Source organism: Lytechinus variegatus, chromosome 14 (assembly GCF_018143015.1).
Source record: "Lytechinus variegatus isolate NC3 chromosome 14, Lvar_3.0, whole genome shotgun sequence".
NCBI lineage: Eukaryota > Metazoa > Echinodermata > Echinoidea > Temnopleuroida > Toxopneustidae > Lytechinus > Lytechinus variegatus.
Window position 1 is genome coordinate 24305637 of NC_054753.1, and position 24325 is coordinate 24329961.

The 24325-nt window shown below is 34.4% G+C and overlaps 1 protein-coding gene across 3 annotated transcripts in view; it reads right to left on the reverse strand.

The window, feature by feature from the left end:
* Nucleotides 1-9766: 9766 nt before the first annotated feature.
* The window catches only part of LOC121427776, a 54701-nt gene continuing 40142 nt past the window's right edge, over nt 9767-24325 (reverse strand). For all 3 annotated transcript variants that reach the window (XM_041624332.1, XM_041624333.1, XM_041624334.1), the window contains exons 7-10: nt 20338-20583; nt 18816-19068; nt 11092-11337; nt 9767-9828 (exon numbers count right to left, since the gene is read on the reverse strand). In XM_041624332.1, coding sequence (XP_041480266.1) covers nt 18884-19068; nt 20338-20583 — 431 coding nt within the window. In that variant the 3' untranslated portion in view covers nt 9767-9828; nt 11092-11337; nt 18816-18883. The remainder of the gene's footprint in view (nt 9829-11091; nt 11338-18815; nt 19069-20337; nt 20584-24325) is intronic.

A 24325-nucleotide genomic window follows, 5' to 3' on the forward strand; every position in this document is an offset into this window, starting at 1 on the left:
GCGTAGACTGAAATATTAACTCATTCAACCAGACCGTGAGGCACCAAAAGAAACCGGCGCAGACAGATTTTCCTTCCCTGAACTGTGTGCATGTACACAGGAGGAAAACCTGTCATTAGCAGCCACCAAAATGAATATGTTGTATCATCTGACCGGCCTATTTACATACAGGGGCCACGTTTGCTTAGTCCCTTAGGTACATGTAGTCCTTATAGACAGGTTTTACTGTACTGTATAAAGGGCGATTCCATGCTAGAATTATAGCCATTTTCACAACAGTTTTCAACCTAATGTCCAGATAAACACAGAACTTCAATGTGCTTTGTGGTAATAATAAAGTATTACTGGGTAGTCGTGTTAAAACAAAAATGTGTCCTCCATGGGCAAATTCGAGCAGAAAATGTTGCGTGTCGTAAGGGACATTTTTTACATGGTTTTTACATGATTCAAGTGAAAATGTGATTCCATGTACAAAGTCAATAGACAGCATGTTGTTGTTTTTTACTTTTATTGACAATAGTCCTTTAATCTTATTTAATTTTGAACAAAAAACAAAAATAAAATGCACAAAAAACAAAGAAATACATAAGGTTATTTAAAAAAACAAACTCAAATTTTTAGACTACTACTTAGGAGAATTTTTTACCAAAATTAGCATTCTTGGAGCTTTATTTAGTGAATTAGAGCAAATTAGCATAATTAATTCATATAAAATAGAATGTATGAATATTAATTGCGATAATGATTTATTTTCAAAGTTACATTTGATGAGAATCCTGCTACATGTAGAAGTCTGTGGATAAAAAAATTGCAGTTGTGGGCAGTATTGAGTTAATAAGAGCACACTTGATTTCATGTATAATTTAGAATATTTAACTAGTTACGAGATTTTTCAAAAAAATTTGATCCTACAGTTTTGTAGATTGTGTCATGGGTAACATGTGCTTAGTTCATTCGGGACCATATAGTCGACGGTAGACATCATACAAGGAGGGCTGATTCAGCCCTCACACACACCCAATGGATCCCTAGAGTTTTTGTTATCATAAACATGTATTTCATGTATACGAAGATGAATTCAAACTTTAAAAAATAAGTGATCATAGAATTAATTTTCAACTACTGGAGGTTTGGTTCGTTTAAAGGGGGAATCAGCCCAAACATAATTTGTATTTAGAGGAAAAAGGAAAATCAGAGAGGTACATTGGTCAAATTTCCAACAATATCAGACAAGAAATAAGAAGTTGTGAATTTTTAAAAGTTGTAAAACATGGTTATATCTACTACCATGGAGTCATCAAATTGACCGTATTTGTGATGTACAGCAAGGATTGCTTTTCCATGTTAACCCATTACATGCCTTTCATACTGCAATAATTAAAATGGCTAAAATGTAATTTCTTGGAAAAGTTTTAGCTAAAATTAAATTTTTCTCTCATGGGGGATATAAAGCAATATGCTACCCATGGTTCTATCTTTATTACTGCCACAGGGTTAAGATAATTTAGCGAATTTACAATATGGTGCACCATCATTCGGTTGCAGTGAACAGGCCAAATTTCTACCTTCGGGTCGACATCACACGATGGCAGGCAACGCACCGTGCTAGCGCTTCGAAAATGAAAACCACATGGCAAGAATTCACCAAAGCAGTCTAATTTCAAAAGAAATATGCAGGCAAATTTCTCTCCTACCTACCATACCCTATTTAACAGCATATCCGGTCGAGTCGCATCGGCCAGCTATGAATTATCACATGCATGCATGATGTATTGCGAATTTTGGCTTTTCTGCTGCAACCGATATTGCGATATTGTGAATCCAAAGAATTAGGTGAAAACCACACGTACCCCTGCTAGTACATGTATATGGCCTATGGGAAAGTTGTCCCTACCTCTTATCATTGTTCACTTTGCCAGTTGCCAATTCTAACTTTACACAGTCTTTAACAGGGATCTCGATTTCAAAGCAGCCGTAACTTACTTACTGCTTGTCTGATTTCTGTCAAACTTCCACTATTCTGCTATTCTCCTCCTCACACAACATGTCCCGACCAAGGGTGGATTCCCCCTAAAGCAAAATCAAAACTTACCATTGATAGTCAGGAGGTATTTGGAAGTAACAGGACTCGCAGGGTTGCATGGGTCGTCACAGGTGCACTCTATGTCGCATGAACCAATACCAAATTTCTTTTCAGCTGCTAGGTAGGGACAATTAGCGGGGTGGGCTTCCCGTCCATTATCTCTACACATGGGGTGTGGGAACCTCTCATCTCCAGGAAAATAGTGCAAATAACGTTGTCCGAATTCAAGGGAAAGGGATACATCTGATACTTGATCAATCTTGGGAGGTTCGTTATCTGTATAAAGACATTTTTTTTTTTAATACGAAAATTTAAAAAGATTCCATAATCATTAATAATATAATAATGGAGGAATATTGATAGCATCGATTGATATCAATCACGATTTAAATAGCGGGCGGGTAGAATGGCAAGGATTACAGTGGCTACATGTAGATGAAGTTCGAACATAACTAGATGCAGCAGGGGTTAGGTTCGTTCTCGCCACCTGCATGGATACAATATTTCAAATTCCATCAACTTTACATCTTAAGTTTGCACCAGATCTCTCGATTCAACTTCTTAATTTGAGATCTTTTCTGTCACCTTCTTTGCTTGCCTATGCTGTACTCATGCCTTTTGCCTTCCTGCATACATATTTCTATCTGTAATCCACATTTCTGGCATCTTATAATTTCTGCCCATTACTCATCTATTTTTATTGCTTTCATTTTATTTCAACATATTTTATTTTCTCATTTTTTTATTTTGTCATATATCTATACTTCATTTGATTTGATTTGATTTATTTTAATTCCACATTTCAAAACAAAAACAAAGTATATACAAGTATAATAATTTTTTCAATGTTACATAATAGGCAAATATTTTTTCAAACATAATGAATAATGTACATAAACCATAAAATATCAACTGTACTGTGAAAATCATATCTATACATACATTTTTCTTTAATTACTGAACATATATATATAGAAATGTGGGAGACCTCCATCTTAAGCTTGGAGCTTGAAAGTGATGGAGGCCTCGAAATGAAAGGGGATAGAAAACCAGACTGTATAGTGCAATAAAAGAGACTTATCTTTTATCGCACAAAATAATAGGAATATATCAAAAGTGGATAGGGAAGGAAAATTTGAATGAGAGAAGATTAATAACGTTGATAAAAGTGCAAGTGCAGGTGTGCGAGTGTGCATGTGCAAGTTAATGAGTCTTCATAATGAGTTATATTAGTTAATGAGTCTTCAAATTTCTTTGTTAAATAATAATTCTTTTAATATGAAGGGGGTGTACCCGTTATACAAGTAGGGCTCTTAGTGGATCCCCTCATTTTGTGCTCTTTTTATATTTTTGAAATGATACTATTGTACAATCTTTGTAATCTATCTGTAGTTGATTTTGATTTGGAATCACATTTGATTTGTATTTGATGTATATGATGGAAATGAAAATAAACTTGAACTGAATACATACATGGACAAGAGACGAAACATCATTGTGTTCACTTTATAATAGGACAAGGTATTTTTTTTGGGGGGATGGGTTTATAAAATGAATGGCACATGGGCAAATTTTCATGGCATAAAGGGTCATTTTTATACCTATGAAACAGGACACTTTGCATTCAATGGCCCGTATTCTGAAGTCGGGCTTAACTTAAACTCAGGTTTAAAGTTGTGGTTTAAGTATGGGAAGCCAAAAGTGTCAACATTTTTATTAAGTTGTACGTTTCTTATGTTGACTCTGCTCTTTCCTGATTCATCGATGGTGAAAACAATCATTTATTTATACTTCCTAGATAATTATTAATGATTTTAGAGCCAAATGAGCTGAAATATGATGTCTCTTCTGGTAGTGATTTATGTAACAATTGGCCACCCATACTTAAACCCAAACTTTAAACCTGAGTTTAACTTAAACCCGACTTCAGAATACGGGCCTATGACTAAAAAATCTTAACTATCTGATCAGCTTAATTCTCATAGAGTGTTTCCTAAAACGAAAAACCCAAAAAACAATTCCATAAATGAGTGAATGAATGAATTTATTCCATGTGATTATGTTTGAAACATAACATTGCTTTAAAATCAAAATGAAAAATCCTAAGTACTTAGCCCATTTTACCGGCCTTAGATTGTTGCTGATATTGACTCCAATAAACATTCGACTTTGGTTGGATTTTTTCGTGGAAAGGGCGGTATTCCCAATTAAGGCAACAAACCGCTTTAGTTAGAGAGAAATATAAGGGCACCATCACCAATGAGGGGACGCCAACTACAGTCGGTCAAGTTGAGGGCTGCAATAGACTGAACTCACCTGTCACTCTGACATTCATTTCAAGTTCACACTCATTCTCAGCTTCATCTGAAGCAGTGCAACGAATTGTTGCAGAGGCCTCGCATTCCCCATTAAGATCAACTCGAGTTGGCAATGGCCTTTCATCGATGCTACATGTTGGTGTGATTGAAGCCTTTGAGTTGTCGGAAACAGTCGGAGGAGGGACAAGGTCTACTGTAGCAAAGCCTTCTCCTTCATCATTGTTGAAGTCTATCTGCTGGCCATTTGCATACTCTGATCCGAATTCACACTGGTTACAGTCTGTAAAACAAGTGCATGTATGTACACGTAACAAAACCACATCAATACATGTATATAAAAGCAAATCAAACCCTTGGGCTGCACAACATATTGTAATACTATAAAGTCAAAAATGATTAAAGGCAAAGACTAATTATCTTATATTGATCTTCTTCTTGTCGGGTCACTACACTAGACCTGTCCAGAGGGGGCCAAAGAAAGAGCGTTAACATCGTGGTCCCTGTCAGGGATTCAACCTGCGGATCCATCTTCCACACTACACAATTTCTATCTTTTATTGATGAAATACAGGGAAACGATTATGATAAGACCAAGTTACCTATTCTAACTAAGTTTGACAGGGCAAATAGAATAGATGATACAGTAATAAAAAGAAACCACACATACAATTCAAACAAAACAAAACTATGAGCAGTGGAGAAAGAACATACTACATCATGGTCTAACTTAAATTATCTCAATCTTCAAATGAATTTAGAAATGTACCAACAAGTTGGTATCCAAAATATGCAAGTACAGCTTGGTAAATAAATGCAAAGAATTTTCTTGAGGACGTTCCACAGTTTGTGCACATTGTGATCTGCGCATATTTTACGCTTGCGGTTTGACGTCATGAACGATGTATATGTGATTAATTAGATACAGGTACTATTAGTAAGTAACAGCTGCACTGCTAAAGCCAGGGTAATTATGCTGCATATACTGTAGAGCGCTTGGAGACTTCTGACAAAGTGTTAGGCACTATACAGTGCGTCCCAGAAAAAACGAAACCGAGATTTAGCGATCATTTATCATTACTTAATCATAAATAAAATAGACAAATGACCTACCAATTTAAAGCTTAGAATCTCCTCTTTCATCTGATATTACTTAGATTATTTCTCATTAACGCATGAGTGAACAAATACAATTTGAATAAAGGATATCAAAAACTCATTTTTCGGGGGGTATCTGGGTTTAAAAACAAAACCACATTTTCGAAAAGTTCAATATCTCCTCTTTAATTTGATACCTAAATTACAGAAAATGGTCAAGAAATAACAAAGTAATGGTCATTAGAAATAAGGCTTGAATTTCAATAATTTCATAAAATGAAGAGCTTCTCCAGGCTGGCATTCAAACTCACTCGACACTCTGTTTTGTTGATGATCAGCCATGCATTAAATCTTTTGTTCACCATGCGAAAGCTTCTGTGGGAAACCGGTGAAAACACGTTTGTCTCATGAAATTATGGAAATACAAGCCTTATTTCAAATGACCAGAACTTTTTTATTTCTTGACCATTTTCTGTAATTTAGGTATCAAATTAAAGAGCAGATATTGAACTTTTCAGAAATGTGGTTTTCTTTTTGAAACCCAGATACCCCCCGCCAAATGAGTTTTTGGTATCCTTTCTTCAAATTGTTTTTGCTCACTCATGCGTGAATAAGAAATAACCTTAGTAATATCAGATGAAAGAGGAGATTCTAAGCTTTAAAATTGGTAGGTCATTTGTCTATTTTATTTATGATTAAGTTATGATAAATGACCGCTAAACCTCGGTTTCGTTTATTCTGGGACGCACTGTATAAGCAAGTATAATCATTAGGGGAAGGCGGGGTAAGTTGTGACACTTTTTGCATTTTGCATGTTAGAAGCGATATGACTAATAATATTGTCGAAATAAGTTCCTTGCCTTTAAATTTGATTCTTGGGAAATATTTTTCACCTATATATAACTTTCTACCCCCACACTGAAATTCATCGTGACCTTTGAAAAAAACGATGTCAAGTGGCTCAACTTGCCCCATATGTGGGGTAAGTTATGCCACCTTCTGGGGTAAGTTGAGCCACAAAAACTATCTACAAAATGTATGCAGGAAGAAGCAGTATATCAATTTTTTATTTCAAGTCTTTTCACTAGCTAATTCTCTATAAGGACTAACATTCTCTAAAAGTGAAAGAACTGTCATGTGAATTTACACCTTTCTGCCTGCATATCAATGACTTTTCAATTTTTTTTAACATAAGAATTACCATGGCTCAACTTGCCCCATGCTGGCTGGCTCAAAGTACCCCACTCCAAACTTAATGCGATATTTTCACATCCACACATTTCTTATGAATCCCTCCTTTAAAAGACTATGACAAGAATGAAGATCCATACCTGGACTAACAATATTGCTCTTATTTCTTTGTTATATTTAGAGACGTGTGTGGGTCAAAAGCACTCCTCTATTTTACACCCTTTTTTGGCTGAAATTTGTATTTTTCTGTCTAAAAAAGTACTTTTTGTTTCAAAGTCAAAAACAATATGGTTGGGTAAAGGGTTATGTAATGGGTCATCAATACATGACACCACCACAATGTCTGACTCATTCATTACTGGCCTGGGGGTGGTGGCTCAACTTGCCCCTATGCTCAACTTACCCCGCTTTCCCTATCTTTTTGCATAATTTTAAAGAACTGAAGGTGATGCTAGCCTTAAAAGGGCAATTAAAGAGCAATATGAATTATTCATCATAAGGATGCAGTTCTGAATTATATTGTGAAATTGATGAAATCTATATAGATTTTGACTGAGTAAATGACCTTGAGTGACTCAACATAGTAACCCTATGACTTCTATTAATGACCAAACCTTGTGAATGTGCATTTCTCGAGAACTTCAAAATGGGTGAATTTCAAAGCTTGATAGAAAAAATCAAGCACATGCACCTACTTTCATTTTTTGGATATTTGGAATATTTAGGTGCTGAGGTACATGTACCTCTGTGCAAATGCACGTTGTCATTGCAGATCAGGGCTGCGTCTTACAAAGAGTTGCAATTGATCCAACCATTCGCAACTATGGAAAGCCATCAAAGTCAATTAAACGCATCATCGTTTTAAAAAAATTCTGGAAATGAATGTATATCTGTAAGTTCGTTGATTTCTTGACAATTTGGTGTGTTCTCCTTTGTTTACAAAGGACATTTTGCAAATTTCCTGTATTAAAAATTATGACACTGATGGATTTCCATAGAGTTACGATTGATTGGATCCATCCTAACTCTTTGTAAGACTGGGCCAAGATGTGCATTTGAAAGGATTTTCCTTTCGCTTCAAAATTTTTTCTCTCATTTTCATAGATTAACAGACGGCTAACGCCTCGTTTAAAGAGCATCTTTCTTTCACCTCATGTGAAATCTTGAATCATCGCACTCATGCCTATTTGCTATTTGTATACATTTTTTCTTTTTCTTGCAGGCCAAATTTTTGCTGCCTAATCCCTGCTATATGCTTGCATTTCTCACAGGATGTCAGTGATCCCGAACCAGTATTAGCCATTCATGAGCTCTTATCACTAATTGGAAAACAGCACTGTTGCTGCTAGGACATAGATCAAGCACCATCAATAGCTTAGCCAGGTTTCTTTCCTCATGGTGATTCTTGTCCCCCCCCCCCATGTTCACGTTTCATACAACAATGCTTGGTTAACCCTTCTATTTTCAAGGGCCAATTGGCCCAGAAAGATTTACTAAATCTATAATATATGTGTTGATGCCATTACAGAGCATTGCATTTTTCACAATACTAGAGCAGTTCGAGAGACTCCCATTATAAGACCAATGTTTAGTTCCAGAGTCCCCAGCTTTCCTATTTTGGTGCCTCACATTGGTAACATTTTATAATTCGAGGAACGTCCCCCCCCCAAATGGTTCTATTCTATTAGTGGGTAGCCCAATCTGCAAATACTCAGTGAGCAATTAAAGTGCACTAAAGCATAACCCCTGATCATAGTGCCCAAATTGTTTAAGGCCATGTTTTTGCTTCCACTTTTCAGGCCAGAATCAGCGTTTCCAAACGTGATTAGTCCAATACACGGTTGCATCTATGCTTACTTTCATTTAAACGATGTTTCAAAACGCCGATCGTAAACTCTCAAAAAGGTGTGTTTGTAAACGTCGTTTGACCAGAATCAGGCTTTCTGGGAAAGTATAAACAGAACCGTGATCGTAAACGTGTTTAAATCACGTTATTTTGTACATACTTGCGGTGAGATGAAAATCCACGGGCAAATACAGTCGTATTACTCCATGTATATCTCCACGTAATAACAACAATCGAAAAAAGGTGCGCCAAATTGGACCTCGCTTTACGATGCGAAGCCAGCTGAGATCATGATTTGCTCTGAAAAGTTAAGCATAAACAGCACTCCAGAACCACGTTCAGGATCGATGTTTGAAATTGCTGATTCTGTCCTCGCAATGAAAGCATAAAACACACCCTAATATTGATGGTTGGATGGTGTTTTCTTACTTTCCTTCATATGGAAATAACATGAATAATATCCCCATCAAGCCTTCGAGTTTGAGTAGTTTCCCATCTCCCTTTCGACCTACATGTGATTCTTTGTTTGCATGTCGCATGATCTTGTTTTTAAATTTTTGCATTGGCTAGTGGTTTAGCCAGCTATTGTTGCTAATTTGCAGAAAGCTGAGAATGGGACCCTACCCTACATGTAGGTATATCGGCACTGCGCATGATTTTGTTGCACAATAGACATTTTTGGGGCGTATGCAGTAACTCGATTTTACTTGTGAGGCAATAAGAGGAAAGGCAAGAAATAGAACCATGTATTCTGCTTTTACAAGTTTCTTCTGAGATTTCAGAAAAGGACTATTCAATCTCCCACCATAGTTGCTTCAGCCGCCCTGCAATTTGACTTGACATTTAAGGATTCATGATAACTCACCTCATTTTGGGATTGGCTTTTAAATCCAACTTTAAACCAATAATATTTGATTTTCTGTTTTATATCAATATTACCTGGCTGAATAGAATTTTTTTTAATGTCCTGTAAGCCCAAAATTTCTGCGAACCCTCCTCCCTACATCTGTACGCCAGTGAGAAATACAATGATCACTTACCCTCAATGGTGACAGTGTATGTTAAAGTACAATTCAATCCAACATGATCTTCGCAAACTGCAGTGATGTCACACTCTCCGATACCAAAGTAACCCTCATCAATGCTTAATTTAATCTCAGGATCGGCATCAATGGCATCATTGCACTCTGGATAAGGTACAGGTACACCACCTTCACTGAATTTTTTGTAATGTTTTCCTTCATCATTACAAAATGTCAGCTCTTTTGGCTCTGATAGTGTGGGCTTTTCACAGTCTGTAAAAATAAAAATTTACCAATAACAGTTTTGTAAGAAAGCATGCCAGAGGAAAAAAGAAAAACTTCTAATATAGATAAATGCAAGTAGTGGTAATGATTTTAAAATGAGTTTGAACAGAATCCAATTTTACAGAAAGAATGAAAAGAAAAAATAGAATAAAGAATAAAAAAAGGAGGAAAGAGAGGGAGGAAAAAATAAAGGGAGGAGAGAATGAAAAAAAAAAGATAATGGAAGGAGAGAAAGAACAAAGAGAAAAAGGAGAGGAAGGAGAAGGAAGCAAAAAAGATTAAGGAATGAAAGTATGAAGGAAATACACAAAAGGAAATTTGATAAAGAAGGCAGGTAAGAGAAAGAAGGTAAGACAGAAAAATGAACAAAGAGAGAAAGAGAAAGAAAGGATCAGGAAAGATTGATAGGATAAAAAGATAGATGGAACAAAAAAAAGGGTAAACAGGAAGGATGAAGAATAGAAAGATAGAAAAGAAGAAATAGGAAAAAATTTCAAACTTTAAGCAAACAAAAACAATCCAATCGTCTAACAAAAATTATATTTGGTGTTATTTTCAAAAAAAAAATAAATTTTAAAAACTAACATGTTTTGGAAAGAATAAAATTTCAAAGTGAACCATTTTCAATTCAAATATTAGATGAAACATCGCAGCATCATACACAACAAGACTCAACACCAAAGCTGAAACAAATAGATCTACTTAAGAAAGCTCAATAATTTTAATCTAAGAATCCAAATTTCTTGCCAATTTTGAGATTATTTAGGTGGAAAAACTGTTTATCATGTCATTGTTTGCACCAATTGAATCTGCCACGGCCATCCGTCATGCCTAGCTTGGCTGCCACAGGCAGGAGGCCAGTTCCATTGCAATGTATTGGGCTAGCAAGAAAATCTCCACAGAACTGGCAAAAGTTTATTATCAATTTTATTGTTGTCTCTGCTTCGTCATATTTTGGTTATTTGATGAAATTTGTCACATTTCAATGTATTAACTACATTTTGTTCAATGTTATGAAATAGAGACAGATAGGCGTCCTGGGAAGGGTTGTCGGGGGAAAAAGGAGCAAAATATGGGACATCTGATCACCCTGGCTGTTGTGATCTGCTCTAAACCAATATTTGATTTTCTGTTTTATATCAATACTAACTGGCTGAATAGAATACTTTTTTAATGTCCTGTAAGCCCAAAATTTCTGTGAACCCTCCTCCCTACATCTGTACGCCAGTGAGAAATACAATGATCACTTACCCTTAATGGTGATAGTGTATTTTAAAGTATCATTCAATCCAGCATCATCTGTGCAAACTGCAGTGATGATACGATCTCCATATGAAAAGACACTGTTGGTATCATCCAATTCAACATCAAGATCAGTATCAATAAAATCATTACACACTGGAGAAGGGAAACTATCTGCATCGAATGTTTTGGTTCTTCCCTCATCAGCACAAAATTCCAGCTCTTCTGGCTCTAATAGTTTTGGATTTTCACAGTCTGTAAAAATAAAAGTTTACCAATATCAGTTTAGTAAAAATGCATGCCAGAGGAAAAAAAAGAAAAACTTCTCATATAGATAAATGCAAGTAGTGGTAATGATTTCAAAATGAGTTTGAACAGAATCCAATCGAATGAACACCTAGATGCACGCATGTATACATGAATAAAAATAAATATCTGTCAAAGAATTTTGGAAGAATTGTGTATAATTGCTGAGAAATTAGCAAAACAACAAGAAATTTGAGCACAATGTTGTATCGTTTTACCCAGCAATAATAATGCACTGTCCATCATGTGATTATTTGTGATGTTCAGTGTGAACATTGTTTTTTTTCAGCTTAGATTTCATGATTTTTCAAAGTTCAGTTGATAACATAATATACCTGTATATATAAACCAGATCAAGATCTATATACTGATATTGTGAAAATTGACTTTGGTTTAACAGACTTTCTCCTCAATCAGTGTCTCATGCAACTACTTGCACTTATCTTTCTTTTAATGATTTAGAGTATCAACCAAAAACAAGGAGCAAATTCTCTTACTGTACATTTCCTCTCAAAAGTTTTCATTTCTACACAAAGACATAAGTTGTATAGTAATATTTGTCTATACGAATACTATATGGAAAACAAATTAGAAAGCCATGTTGGTCCACTTAAGTTCACTTATAAATTGTTTTTTTTTCAGACAATTCAGGTTCCAATGTTGTTGAATCCATTTTGGTCCAAAAGTGTATCCCTACCTAAAGCTACATGTACATGTATAATATAAAGCAAACAAATTTGAAATTGTTCAACAAATGAAGGAGAAAAGGCATTTTTTTTTTATGGATAAATTTTGCATTAATTAGCACAATTTTCTAGTCATATTTCAAAATTCTGTGTGGAAGTTTGGTGACCCTCATGTAGCTATACCAGATGGATGCCAAAAAAAAAATATTGCCAACAAATAATAAAGAAGCATTTATTGATTATGAAAAAAAATCAAATAAATTAGCATAAGTAATTTTTTAGTCAAAATTTCAAAATTCTGTGTACAAGTTTGGTGAACCTCATGCAGCTCTACCAGACGGATAAAAAATAAAAATTGGTCAACAAATAGAGAAGCGGCATTTTCTGTGATTTATGAATAAATTTTGCATATATTAGCATAAATTACTTTCCAGGAAATATGTCAAAATTCTGTGGAGAAGTTTGGTGAACCTCATAAAGCTCTACTAGATGGAAGAAAAAATATAATCAAATATAAGGAAAAATATTTCCTTTGTTCTCTGAAAGAAAGAAAGAAATAAACAAAGAAGAAAAACAATAAGGAGGAAGGAAGGGAGGGAGGGAAAGAAAGAATAAGAAGGAAATATAGAATAAAGAATGAAAGAAAGGAGGAAAGAGAGGGAGGAAAAAATGAAGTGAGGAGAGAATGAAAAAAAAAAGATAATGGAAGGAGAGAAAGAACAAAAGCAAAAATGTCAAAATTCTGTGTAGAAGTTTGGTGAACCTCATGATGCTCTACTAGATGGAAGAAAAAAATCAAAATCAGCCGACAAAAAAGAAAAAGCATTTTATGTGAATTTTGAAAAATAGGCATGAATTAATTTGGCATAAATTAGCATAACAATTTTTCAAGTGAAATTTTCAAAATTCTGTTTAGAAGTTTGGTGAACCTCATGCAGCTCTAACAGATGAAAGAACAAAAATAAAAAATTGATCAACAAATGACGAAGAGGCATTTTCCATGATTTATGAATAAATTTTGCATGAATAACTTTCCCGTAAAAATTTCAAAAGGGTAATCACACAGCAATATGAATAATTCATCGTAAGGATGCAGTTCTGAATTATATTGTAAAATTGATGTAATTTACATAATTTCTGACCGAGTAATAGACTTTTAAACTCAAAGTAGTAACCCTATGACTTCTATTAATGTCCAAAACTTGTGAAAGCGCATTTCTCAAGAACTTCATATTGGGTGATATTGGGTGAATTTCAAAGCTCCATAGCAAAAAATCAAGCACATGAACCGACTTTATTTTTTGCATATTTGGAATATTTAGGTGCTGAGGTACCCGTGTGCAAATGCATTTCATACTTGCAGATTCAAGACGCATAAGGCTTTCTGCCTAAATGCACGTTGTCATTGTAGATTGGATGTGCATTTGAAAGGATTTTCCTTTCGCTTCAAAATTTTTTCTCTTATTTTCATAGATTAACAGAGGAAAAAATATATTATTGTTCAAATTTTATTAAACTTTTAAGGAGTTGTACAACACAAATAGCAAATATTCTTATTTGGGCAAGAGTGCGACATTTTACATTCAGTGAAAGAAAGAGACTATTCAACTCTGCTAATGACTCTTTAAATATAGCATTTTCTTTCACCTCATGTGAAATCTTGACACCATGACAGCACTTGTGCCCATTTGCTATTTGGATATTGTACGACACCTACTTAGCTTGTTGTACTTGAGCGAATGGAAGGCTGAATGTCAAACATTCATACCGTTGCACAAAAGACTGACCATCCAAAATGTACCGTCAAAATGTACCATTGCACGGCTTTAGGAGGTGACATCACAATACCATTTAATTAAGCCTGCTGGCTAAATGCGCAATGCTGCCCAAGGTCATGTGCGCTTTTGGAGTTTTTCTTTCCGCTTTCAGTGTTTTGGTCCCTTTTTATAGATTACTACAGGGATAAACTCTTGTATTTTCATATTTTCGCTAAATTCCGAGGCGTTGTACAACACAAATAGTGAATATTCTTATTCGTGCAATGGTGCGAGATTTCACAATCGGTGATAGAAAGAGACGCTCTATTCAACTCCGCTAACGCCTCATCATAAGCTTGATTGCTGCGATCAGAGAAAGTCCCTGCATTACCTTTAATGCAATGCGCAATTTATTTCCAGTTTTCAATATATTATTTAATGCTGTCAATATTATGCAAAATTGTCGTCTGATCATCAGAAAACAAATCCTATTAAATTTCGCCAATCCTCTGGAATTTTACGCCCAAATCAAAATGAAAATCAACTTCTGACCTAAGGTGAGCGCGACTATCGGCATCAATACTGTCCGAAAAAGATGCATTTTTAATGTATTTTTTCACATTTCTCCGTCAAATTTTAACTGCTTTTTTGCTGTAGATATGCTGATCTGCACGGTGAGGTCAATGCATTTTGTAAGTGGTTGTTAGCGATGTAGGTATAAAATAAATTCTAACTATTATGATTTGTTTTAATGATTTATTTATTACCATGATTACTTCATGTGTTTTCGGTTGTGAAATCAAGGAGACAAATCAAAAATAGAACAACACGAAAGAACAAATAAAAAACTCTTTTGAAAGCGGATATTATATTTTATTCAAGAAAAAATAAATTATATTACTTTCAGTAGTTGCTAGCATGGCTCTTTTTGAGGGAAGTAAGACAAAGAAAGAAACGTAGAGAGTGACAAGGAGAGAGTCGGGAGGTATGGTTTCAGATTTACAATTTTAGTCATTTTTACACATGTAACTCTGAAATAATTTCAGGATATTACAAATCGAATACTGATGCGCAAAGAAAATTATTTTACTATTACAATAGCTGCGTGGAAAATCAAATTAAATGAGACATAATTTACCAAAAAAATCTAAATAAAATAGTTTTAGTGAAGGATGGAGGCCTCTGTCTTGCCTTAACCCTAAGCCCTAAGTTCACAAAAAATAGTTTAGTCATGCATTTTTATACGATGATCATTATCATCATATTTTCTTTTGCGATAGATACCTACCCATGTCATTGATATAGAAAATGGAAGATTATATAAAATTTATTGTGAAATGACAGTTACAATAATAGTTTTAAAAGTTTTTTTGAGACTTTGAGAGAATCAGGAAGAACCCCCCCCCCCTGAATTTTCGACATGATGGACACGATGCAATAGGATGAGAGGCTCACAAATGCAATAATCCCCGATCATTACAAGTTGGCAAAATCAAGGCATAGCCTACTCTCGGAACGATTTATGAAGAGAGAGGGGGGTTAGATGTAATGTAAAATGACAAGGTACTGAGAAGAAAAAATTAGGGAGAATGGATAGAGGGGGATGAGGCAGGTATTATACCTCGTCATCCAAATCGGGGAGAAGGACGACGATACAGATATAATTTAAATGAGAACTAAGAGAAAACAAGGTGTAGACGGGAGGGGATATAGAAATACGATAGCTAAAACTAATAATGAATTAAAAGTTTCCTCATCGGAAATTAAGGAAATAAAATGAGAATTTACGGTGAGGAATCCATCTATAAAAAGCATGTTTGTTTGGCGTGTCCCGACAAATCCCTCTCAATCTTCCACCTACCCACCCCCCTTAAAAAAATGTTATAAATTTTCCTACTATTTCGTCAGTTTCTTTTTCCTTTTCTTTTTTTTCTGGCGAATAGCATAGAAGAAAAGGATACATATAAAGGAAAAAAGACAGTTTCACCTTATATTTTTCTTTACGGCAAACATACCTTTGGGGCGCTTACTCTGGTGAGCATCAACACCAAAATATTTGAAAAAGATGTATAAATAACAGTGGCCGCTGGGCGTTTTTGATAATGGAGGGGATGAGCTGAATGTGGGAGGGAGTGATCCGCCCCCCCCCCAAAAAAAAAAAAAATTACAAATTTATGGACTGACACCTCCTTCTGACTCCAACACCTCTACTATTTAAATAAACGATTAAAAAGATAGAGACAAAACGTGATACAAATCTTTCATGATTTATTTATTAATTTTTTTCGGTTGTGAAAAACCCAGAACGGTTAAAAAATGAATAAAAAGGAAGAACATAATAAAACACTTTTAATTTGGATGTTACAATTTTATAGATGAAAATGATTTACTTTTTCTCATTGTGATGAACAGTAGTCGGTACCATAGCTATTTTGGAGGGAAAGAGAGATAAAAGAAAAATGAATTGTACACGAGACGAGGAGAGCGTTGGGAGGTATGATTTCAGATCCACCGATTCACATTTACACCCTTCACTCTTTGAAAATGCAACGGAAAACATATCAAGTACATAACTGGTATGCGATCTTCAAGAACAAAATCGTTTTTTTATTACAAACTATAATTTATGAAAAGATACCAAAGATAATTTTTAGTGCATCGTTGAGGCCACCGTCTTGAAGCCCCTCAAAGTCGCAAAATAGTTTCGGACTTTCGTTGCGCGGTGTTAAATCACCATCATCGCACTTGCAAGGGAAACTTCACGCTTTTTTATTCATTCTGGAAAATAAAGGTATTTCTTGTTTTCTTGTTTCTCTATTCTTGTTTTTATCTCCATTGTTTTATGGTTGTTGGTTCTCTTTCAAAATGTGCACTTTTTTATTACTACACTTGATTGGTTTTATTACCATTTTTAGATGTTTCTCGCCCAAAATGCTCAATGCATTTCCATTAGTTCTTATTCTATTTACATGTAGCCATACAGGTTTGGTTGGGATTGGTACGCTTTGATCAGTATGTAAATGATCAACAATTTAAAGTTCAATGAATGTACTTGTGACTGTATAGACGGTACTGGTGTATAATGCACTAACTGTTTGAAATATCATGCAGATAATTGCGCATTGGTATCAAAGATACCCAACTGATTGGATATGCTATGAATGTCTAGGTATATTTTCCCATTTAATCACATTTCTGACAACATAGAATTTATTGAAAACATTCTTGATTCTGTTGAACATGATGACACAGAATTGATAACACAAGTTACACAGACTCTGAAGAACATAACTAATGATGATGTCATTGGTCTTGATCCGGACCGGAATTTTACTCCGTTGTTTCAAGATTGTCAATATATTCTTCCAGAAGATTTTTGTTGTAAATATACAGGAAAAAATGATAAATTTGACTTTGGGCATTTTCACGGTAACTGACGTTACACGGCACAATGTTTTCACACTTTTCATTGTGTTTATCTCTAAAACAACAAATGATGGGAGTTTACTTTTGATAGAGTTAATAAAGTGAACCTTGCTGTATACTCTGATACTAAATTTTTCTATGTAACCAAATTTTTTTACGCATCAGCAAGCAAAAATGTGTTGGTAACTGACATTACGCCGAAGGACATGCAATTTCAGGGTGTTCAGTGAAATTGAAATATCTCATGTCCGTGTAGAGTAATAATTTGAATATGTAAATACCGGGTATACCTAAGTTACTAGGTTAAGATGTGTCAAAATATTAAACAATTTGATTTTGTCTATTGGGGGCTATGATAATTTTTTCCAAGACCATGCTGGTAACTGACATTGAGTTAACACATGGAAGTCAAATGTGTGGAATCATTGAATTGTATCTTCTGTGCAGGGCTTCAAATGAAAGTGAGCTTGATGTAGAAGTATACCTGAGATTCTAGGAACATTACAAGGAAAAAAAAAATCTTTTTCTTAATTCTTTTCTTTGATTCCAACAGTTTTATCAAAATTACTAGTCGGTAACTGACATTACACATTAACATTTACCAGTGCTGTATGATTTTCAAAGGCATAATTTTCTTGGTACTTTTATGTAAAAGCTTTTTTATATCATAAAAGTTTCATCATACTTCACATTTTTAATTATCAAATGATAAGAAATGTATGTTTTACTTACTCGGGGGGGGGGGGGGGGAATGGTCATAGCAGTAGAACAATGTACATGTGTTCCTATAGTAATTTCATATTGCATTGACTGTACACCTGAGCGTTTCATGAAAGGATTTTATCCGACAAGTCCTGTTATATCCGACAGTTACCATGGTAACAGTGCTTCTCAGCCAATCAAAAACTAGAAAAGTTGTCAAATCTGACAACTTGTCGGACAAAAATGTTGATGAAACGCCCCCCCTGGATTATTCTGACGATAAACCCAACATACATGTATCAGTTTTATATTGACTTTTTAAGCCTTTCCCTTCTCCAATCTCCCCCTCCTCTCAAAAAAGGCGAAATGAATAAGGGTCTCTTCCCCTAGGCTACCCCTCCCCCAAATTTCATGCAGCCATGCAGTTTTATTGATTTCTATTCTGGTCAGTGCAAGCAATGCTTAAAATTAACACTCAAATCGACAACGCTCGTTCATTCAAAATGTCCTCTGCTGAACTTTGAAATAAATTACCCGATATTGTTAAACAAGCTAATTATGTAGAATCCTTTATTAAAGTCCCTTTTGAAGACATTCCTTTTTCTTAAGTAAGATATACATGTACCTATTAATTGATTATATTTTTGCTCCTCTGTGAACAGGCTTTTCTTTCTTCTCCATTCTTTTTATTCTTCTTTCTAAAGCAAATAGAAATTTCATCAAATTTATCATAACTTGATGTAAACCAAAGTAAGTGTGCAGAAGCGCATCAATTTAAAGAAACCTTGAGTGCACTGCATTTTACTCTAACGCACATAGTGCCATGCGCTATTTGTATAATAGAAAGGTCACTCACCGTTTACTTGGACAGTGTATGTTAACTTATCCTTCAATCCAGCAGCATCTGTGCAAACTACAGTGATGCTACGCTCCCCCAACTGAAAAGACCCTGCTCTGATTACCTACAAATTCAATCACAGGACTCTCATCAACAGCATCGGTGCACAGTGGAGTAGGGAAATTATCTTCACTGAAACTTTTGGTATTTCCCCCATCCTCAGCACAAAATTCCAGCTCTTCTGGCTCTGATAGTGTTGGATTTTCACAGTCTGTAAAAATAAAAGTTTACCAATAACAGTTTTGTAAGAAAGCATGCCAGAGGAAAAAAAAGAAAAACTTCTAATATAGACAAATGCAAGTAGTGGTAATGATTTTAAAATGAGTTTGAACAGAATCCAATTTTACAGAAAGAAAAAGAAAAAATAGAATAAAGAATAAAAAAAGGAGGAAAGAGAGGGAGGAAAAAATAAAGGGAGGAGAGAATGAAAAAAAAAGATAATGGAAGGAGAGAAAGAACAAAGAGAAAAAGGAGAGGAAGGAGAAGGAAGCAAAAAAGATTAAGGAATGAAAGTATGAAGGAAGTACACAAAAGGAAATTTGATAAAGAAGGCAGGTAAGAGAAAGAAGGTAAGACAGAAAAATGAACAAAGAGAGAAAGAGAAAGAAAGGATCAGGAAAGATTGATAGGATAAAAAGATAGATGGAACAAAAAAAAGGGTAAACAGGAAGGATGAAGAATAGAAAGATAGAAGGATAGAAAAGAAGAAATAGGAAAAAATTTCAAACTTTAAGCAAACAAAAACAATCCAATCGTCTAACAAAAATTATATTTGGTGTTATTTTCAAAAAAAAAATAAATTTTAAAAACTAACATGTTTTGGAAAGAATAAAATTTCAAAGTGAACCATTTTCAATTCAAATATTAGATGAAACATCGCAGCATCATACACAACAAGACTCAACACCAAAGCTGAAACAAATAGATCTACTTAAGAAAGCTCAATAATTTTAATCTAAGAATCCAAATTTCTTGCCAATTTTGAGATTATTTAGGTGGAAAAACTGTTTATCATGTCATTGTTTGCACCAATTGAATCTGCCACGGCCATCCGTCATGCCTAGCTTGGCTGCCACAGGCAGGAGGCCAGTTCCATTGCAATGTATTGGGCTAGCAAGAAAATCTCCACAGAACTGGCAAAAGTTTATTATCAATTTTATTGTTGTCTCTGCTTCGTCATATTTTGGTTATTTGATGAAATTTGTCACATTTCAATGTATTAACTACATTTTGTTCAATGTTATGAAATAGAGACAGATAGGCGTCCTGGGAAGGGTTGTCGGGGGAAAAAGGAGCAAAATATGGGACATCTGATCACCCTGGCTGTTGTGATCTGCTCTAAACCAATATTTGATTTTCTGTTTTATATCAATACTAACTGGCTGAATAGAATACTTTTTTAATGTCCTGTAAGCCCAAAATTTCTGTGAACCCTCCTCCCTACATCTGTACGCCAGTGAGAAATACAATGATCACTTACCCTTAATGGTGATAGTGTATTTTAAAGTATCATTCAATCCAGCATCATCTGTGCAAACTGCAGTGATGATACGATCTCCATATGAAAAGACACTGTTGGTATCATCCAATTCAACATCAAGATCAGTATCAATAAAATCATTACACACTGGAGAAGGGAAACTATCTGCATCGAATGTTTTGGTTCTTCCCTCATCAGCACAAAATTCCAGCTCTTCTGGCTCTGATAGTGTTGGATTTTCACAGTCTGTAAAAATAAAAGTTTACCAATATCAGTTTAGTAAAAATGCATGCCAGAGGAAAAAAAAGAAAAACTTCTCATATAGATAAATGCAAGTAGTGGTAATGATTTCAAAATGAGTTTGAACAGAATCCAATCGAATGAACACCTAGATGCACGCATGTATACATGAATAAAAATAAATATCTGTCAAAGGATTTTGGAAGAATTGTGTATAATTGCTGAGAAATTAGCAAAACAACAAGAAATTTGAGCACAATGTGGTATCGTTTTACCCAGCAATAATAATGCACTGTCCATCATGTGATTATTTGTGATGTTCAGTGTGAACATTGTTTTTTTTCAGCTTAGATTTCATGATTTTTCAAAGTTCAGTTGATAACATAATATACCTGTATATATAAACCAGATCAAGATCTATATACTGATATTGTGAAAATTGACTTTGGTTTAACAGACTTTCTCCTCAATCAGTGTCTCATGCAACTACTTGCACTTATCTTTCTTTTAATGATTTAGAGTATCAACCAAAAACAAGGAGCAAATTCTCTTACTGTACATTTCCTCTCAAAAGTTTTCATTTCTACACAAAGACATAAGTTGTATAGTAATATTTGTCTATACGAATACTATATGGAAAACAAATTAGAAAGCCATGTTGGTCCACTTAAGTTCACTTATAAATTGTTTTTTTTTCAGACAATTCAGGTTCCAATGTTGTTGAATCCATTTTGGTCCAAAAGTGTATCCCTACCTAAAGCTACATGTACATGTATAATATAAAGCAAACAAATTTGAAATTGTTCAACAAATGAAGGAGAAAAGGCATTTTTTTTATGGATAAATTTTGCATTAATTAGCACAATTTTCTAGTCATATTTCAAAATTCTGTGTGGAAGTTTGGTGACCCTCATGTAGCTATACCAGATGGATGCCAAAAAAAAAATATTGCCAACAAATAATAAAGAAGCATTTATTGATTATGAAAAAAAATCAAATAAATTAGCATAAGTAATTTTTTAGTCAAAATTTCAAAATTCTGTGTACAAGTTTGGTGAACCTCATGCAGCTCTACCAGACGGATAAAAAATAAAAATTGGTCAACAAATAGAGAAGAAGCGGCATTTTCTGTGATTTATGAATAAATTTTGCATATATTAGCATAAATTACTTTCCAGGAAATATGTCAAAATTCTGTGGAGAAGTTTGGTGAACCTCATAAAGCTCTACTAGATGGAAGAAAAAATATAATCAAATATAAGGAAAAATATTTCCTTTGTTCTCTGAAAGAAAGAAAGAAATAAACAAAGAAGAAAAACAATAAGGAGGAAGGAAGGGAGGGAGGGAAAGAAAGAAAGAATTAAGAAGGAAATATAGAATAAAGAATGAAAGAAAGGAGGAAAGAGAGGGAGGAAAAAATGAAGTGAGGAGAGAATGAAAAAAAAAGATAATGGAAGGAGAGAAAGAACAAAAGCAAAAATGTCAAAATTCTGTGTAGAAGTTTGGTGAACCTCATGATGCTCTACTAGATGGAAGAAAAAAATCAAAATCAGCCGACAAAGAAGAAAAAGCATTTTATGTGAATTTTGAAAAATAGGCATGAATTAATTTGGCATAAATTAGCATAACAATTTTTCAAGTGAAATTTTCAAAATTCTGTTTAGAAGTTTGGTGAACCTCATGCAGCTCTAACAGATGAAAGAACAAAAATAAAAAATTGATCAACAAATGACGAAGAGGCATTTTCCATGATTTATGAATAAATTTTGCATGAATAACTTTCCCGTAAAAATTTCAAAAGGGTAATCACACAGCAATATGAATAATTCATCTTAAGGATGCAGTTCTGAATTATATTGTAAAATTGATGTAATTTACATAATTTCTGACCGAGTAATAGACTTTTAAACTCAAAGTAGTAACCCTATGACTTCTATTAATGTCCAAAACTTGTGAAAGCGCATTTCTCAAGAACTTCATATTGGGTGATATTGGGTGAATTTCAAAGCTCGATAGCAAAAAATCAAGCACATGAACCCGACTTTATTTTTTGCATATTTGGAATATTTAGGTGCTGAGGTACCCGTGTGCAAATGCATTTCATACTTGCAGATTCAAGACGCATAAGGCTTTCTGCCTAAATGCACGTTGTCATTGTAGATTGGATGTGCATTTGAAAGGATTTTCCTTTCGCTTCAAAATTTTTTCTCTTATTTTCATAGATTAACAGAGGAAAAAATATATTATTGTTCAAATTTTATTAAACTTTTAAGGAGTTGTACAACACAAATAGCAAATATTCTTATTTGGGCAATAGTGCGACATTTTACATTCAGTGAAAGAAAGAGACTATTCAACTCTGCTAATGACTCTTTAAATAGAGCATTTTCTTTCACCTCATGTGAAATCTTGACACCATGACAGCACTTGTGCCCATTTGCTATTTGGATATTGTACGACACCTACTTAGCTTGTTGTACTTGAGCGAATGGAAGGCTGAATGTCAAACATTCATACCGTTGCACAAAAGACTGACCATCCAAAATGTACCGTCAAAATGTACCATTGCACGGCTTTAGGAGGTGACATCACAATACCATTTAATTAAGCCTGCTGGCTAAATGCGCAATGCTGCCCAAGGTCATGTGCGCTTTTGGAGTTTTTCTTTCCGCTTTCAGTGTTTTGGTCCCTTTTTATAGATTACTACAGGGATAAACTCTTGTATTTTCATATTTTCGCTAAATTCCGAGGCGTTGTACAACACAAATAGTGAATATTCTTATTCGTGCAATGGTGCGAGATTTCACAATCGGTGATAGAAAGAGACGCTCTATTCAACTCCGCTAACGCCTCATCATAAGCTTGATTGCTGCGATCAGAGAAAGTCCCTGCATTACCTTTAATGCAATGCGCAATTTATTTCCAGTTTTCAATATATTATTTAATGCTGTCAATATTATGCAAAATTGTCGTCTGATCATCAGAAAACAAATCCTATTAAATTTCGCCAATCCTCTGGAATTTTACGCCCAAATCAAAATGAAAATCAACTTCTGACCTAAGGTGAGCGCGACTATCGGCATCAATACTGTCCGAAAAAGATGCATTTTTAATGTATTTTTTCACATTTCTCCGTCAAATTTTAACTGCTTTTTTGCTGTAGATATGCTGATCTGCACGGTGAGGTCAATGCATTTTGTAAGTGGTTGTTAGCGATGTAGGTATAAAATAAATTCTAACTATTATGATTTGTTTTAATGATTTATTTATTACCATGATTACTTCATGTGTTTTCGGTTGTGAAATCAAGGAGACAAATCAAAAAATAGAACAACACGAAAGAACAAATAAAAAAACTCTTTTGAAAGCGGATATTATATTTTATTCAAGAAAAAATAAATTATATTACTTTCAGTAGTTGCTAGCATGGCTCTTTTTGAGGGAAGTAAGACAAAGAAAGAAACGTAGAGAGTGACAAGGAGAGAGTCGGGAGGTATGGTTTCAGATTTACAATTTTAGTCATTTTTACACATGTAACTCTGAAATAATTTCAGGATATTACAAATCGAATACTGATGCGCAAAGAAAATTATTTTACTATTACAATAGCTGCGTGGAAAATCAAATTAAATGAGACATAATTTACCAAAAAAATCTAAATAAAATAGTTTTAGTGAAGGATGGAGGCCTCTGTCTTGCCTTAACCCTAAGCCCTAAGTTCACAAAAATAGTTTAGTCATGCATTTTT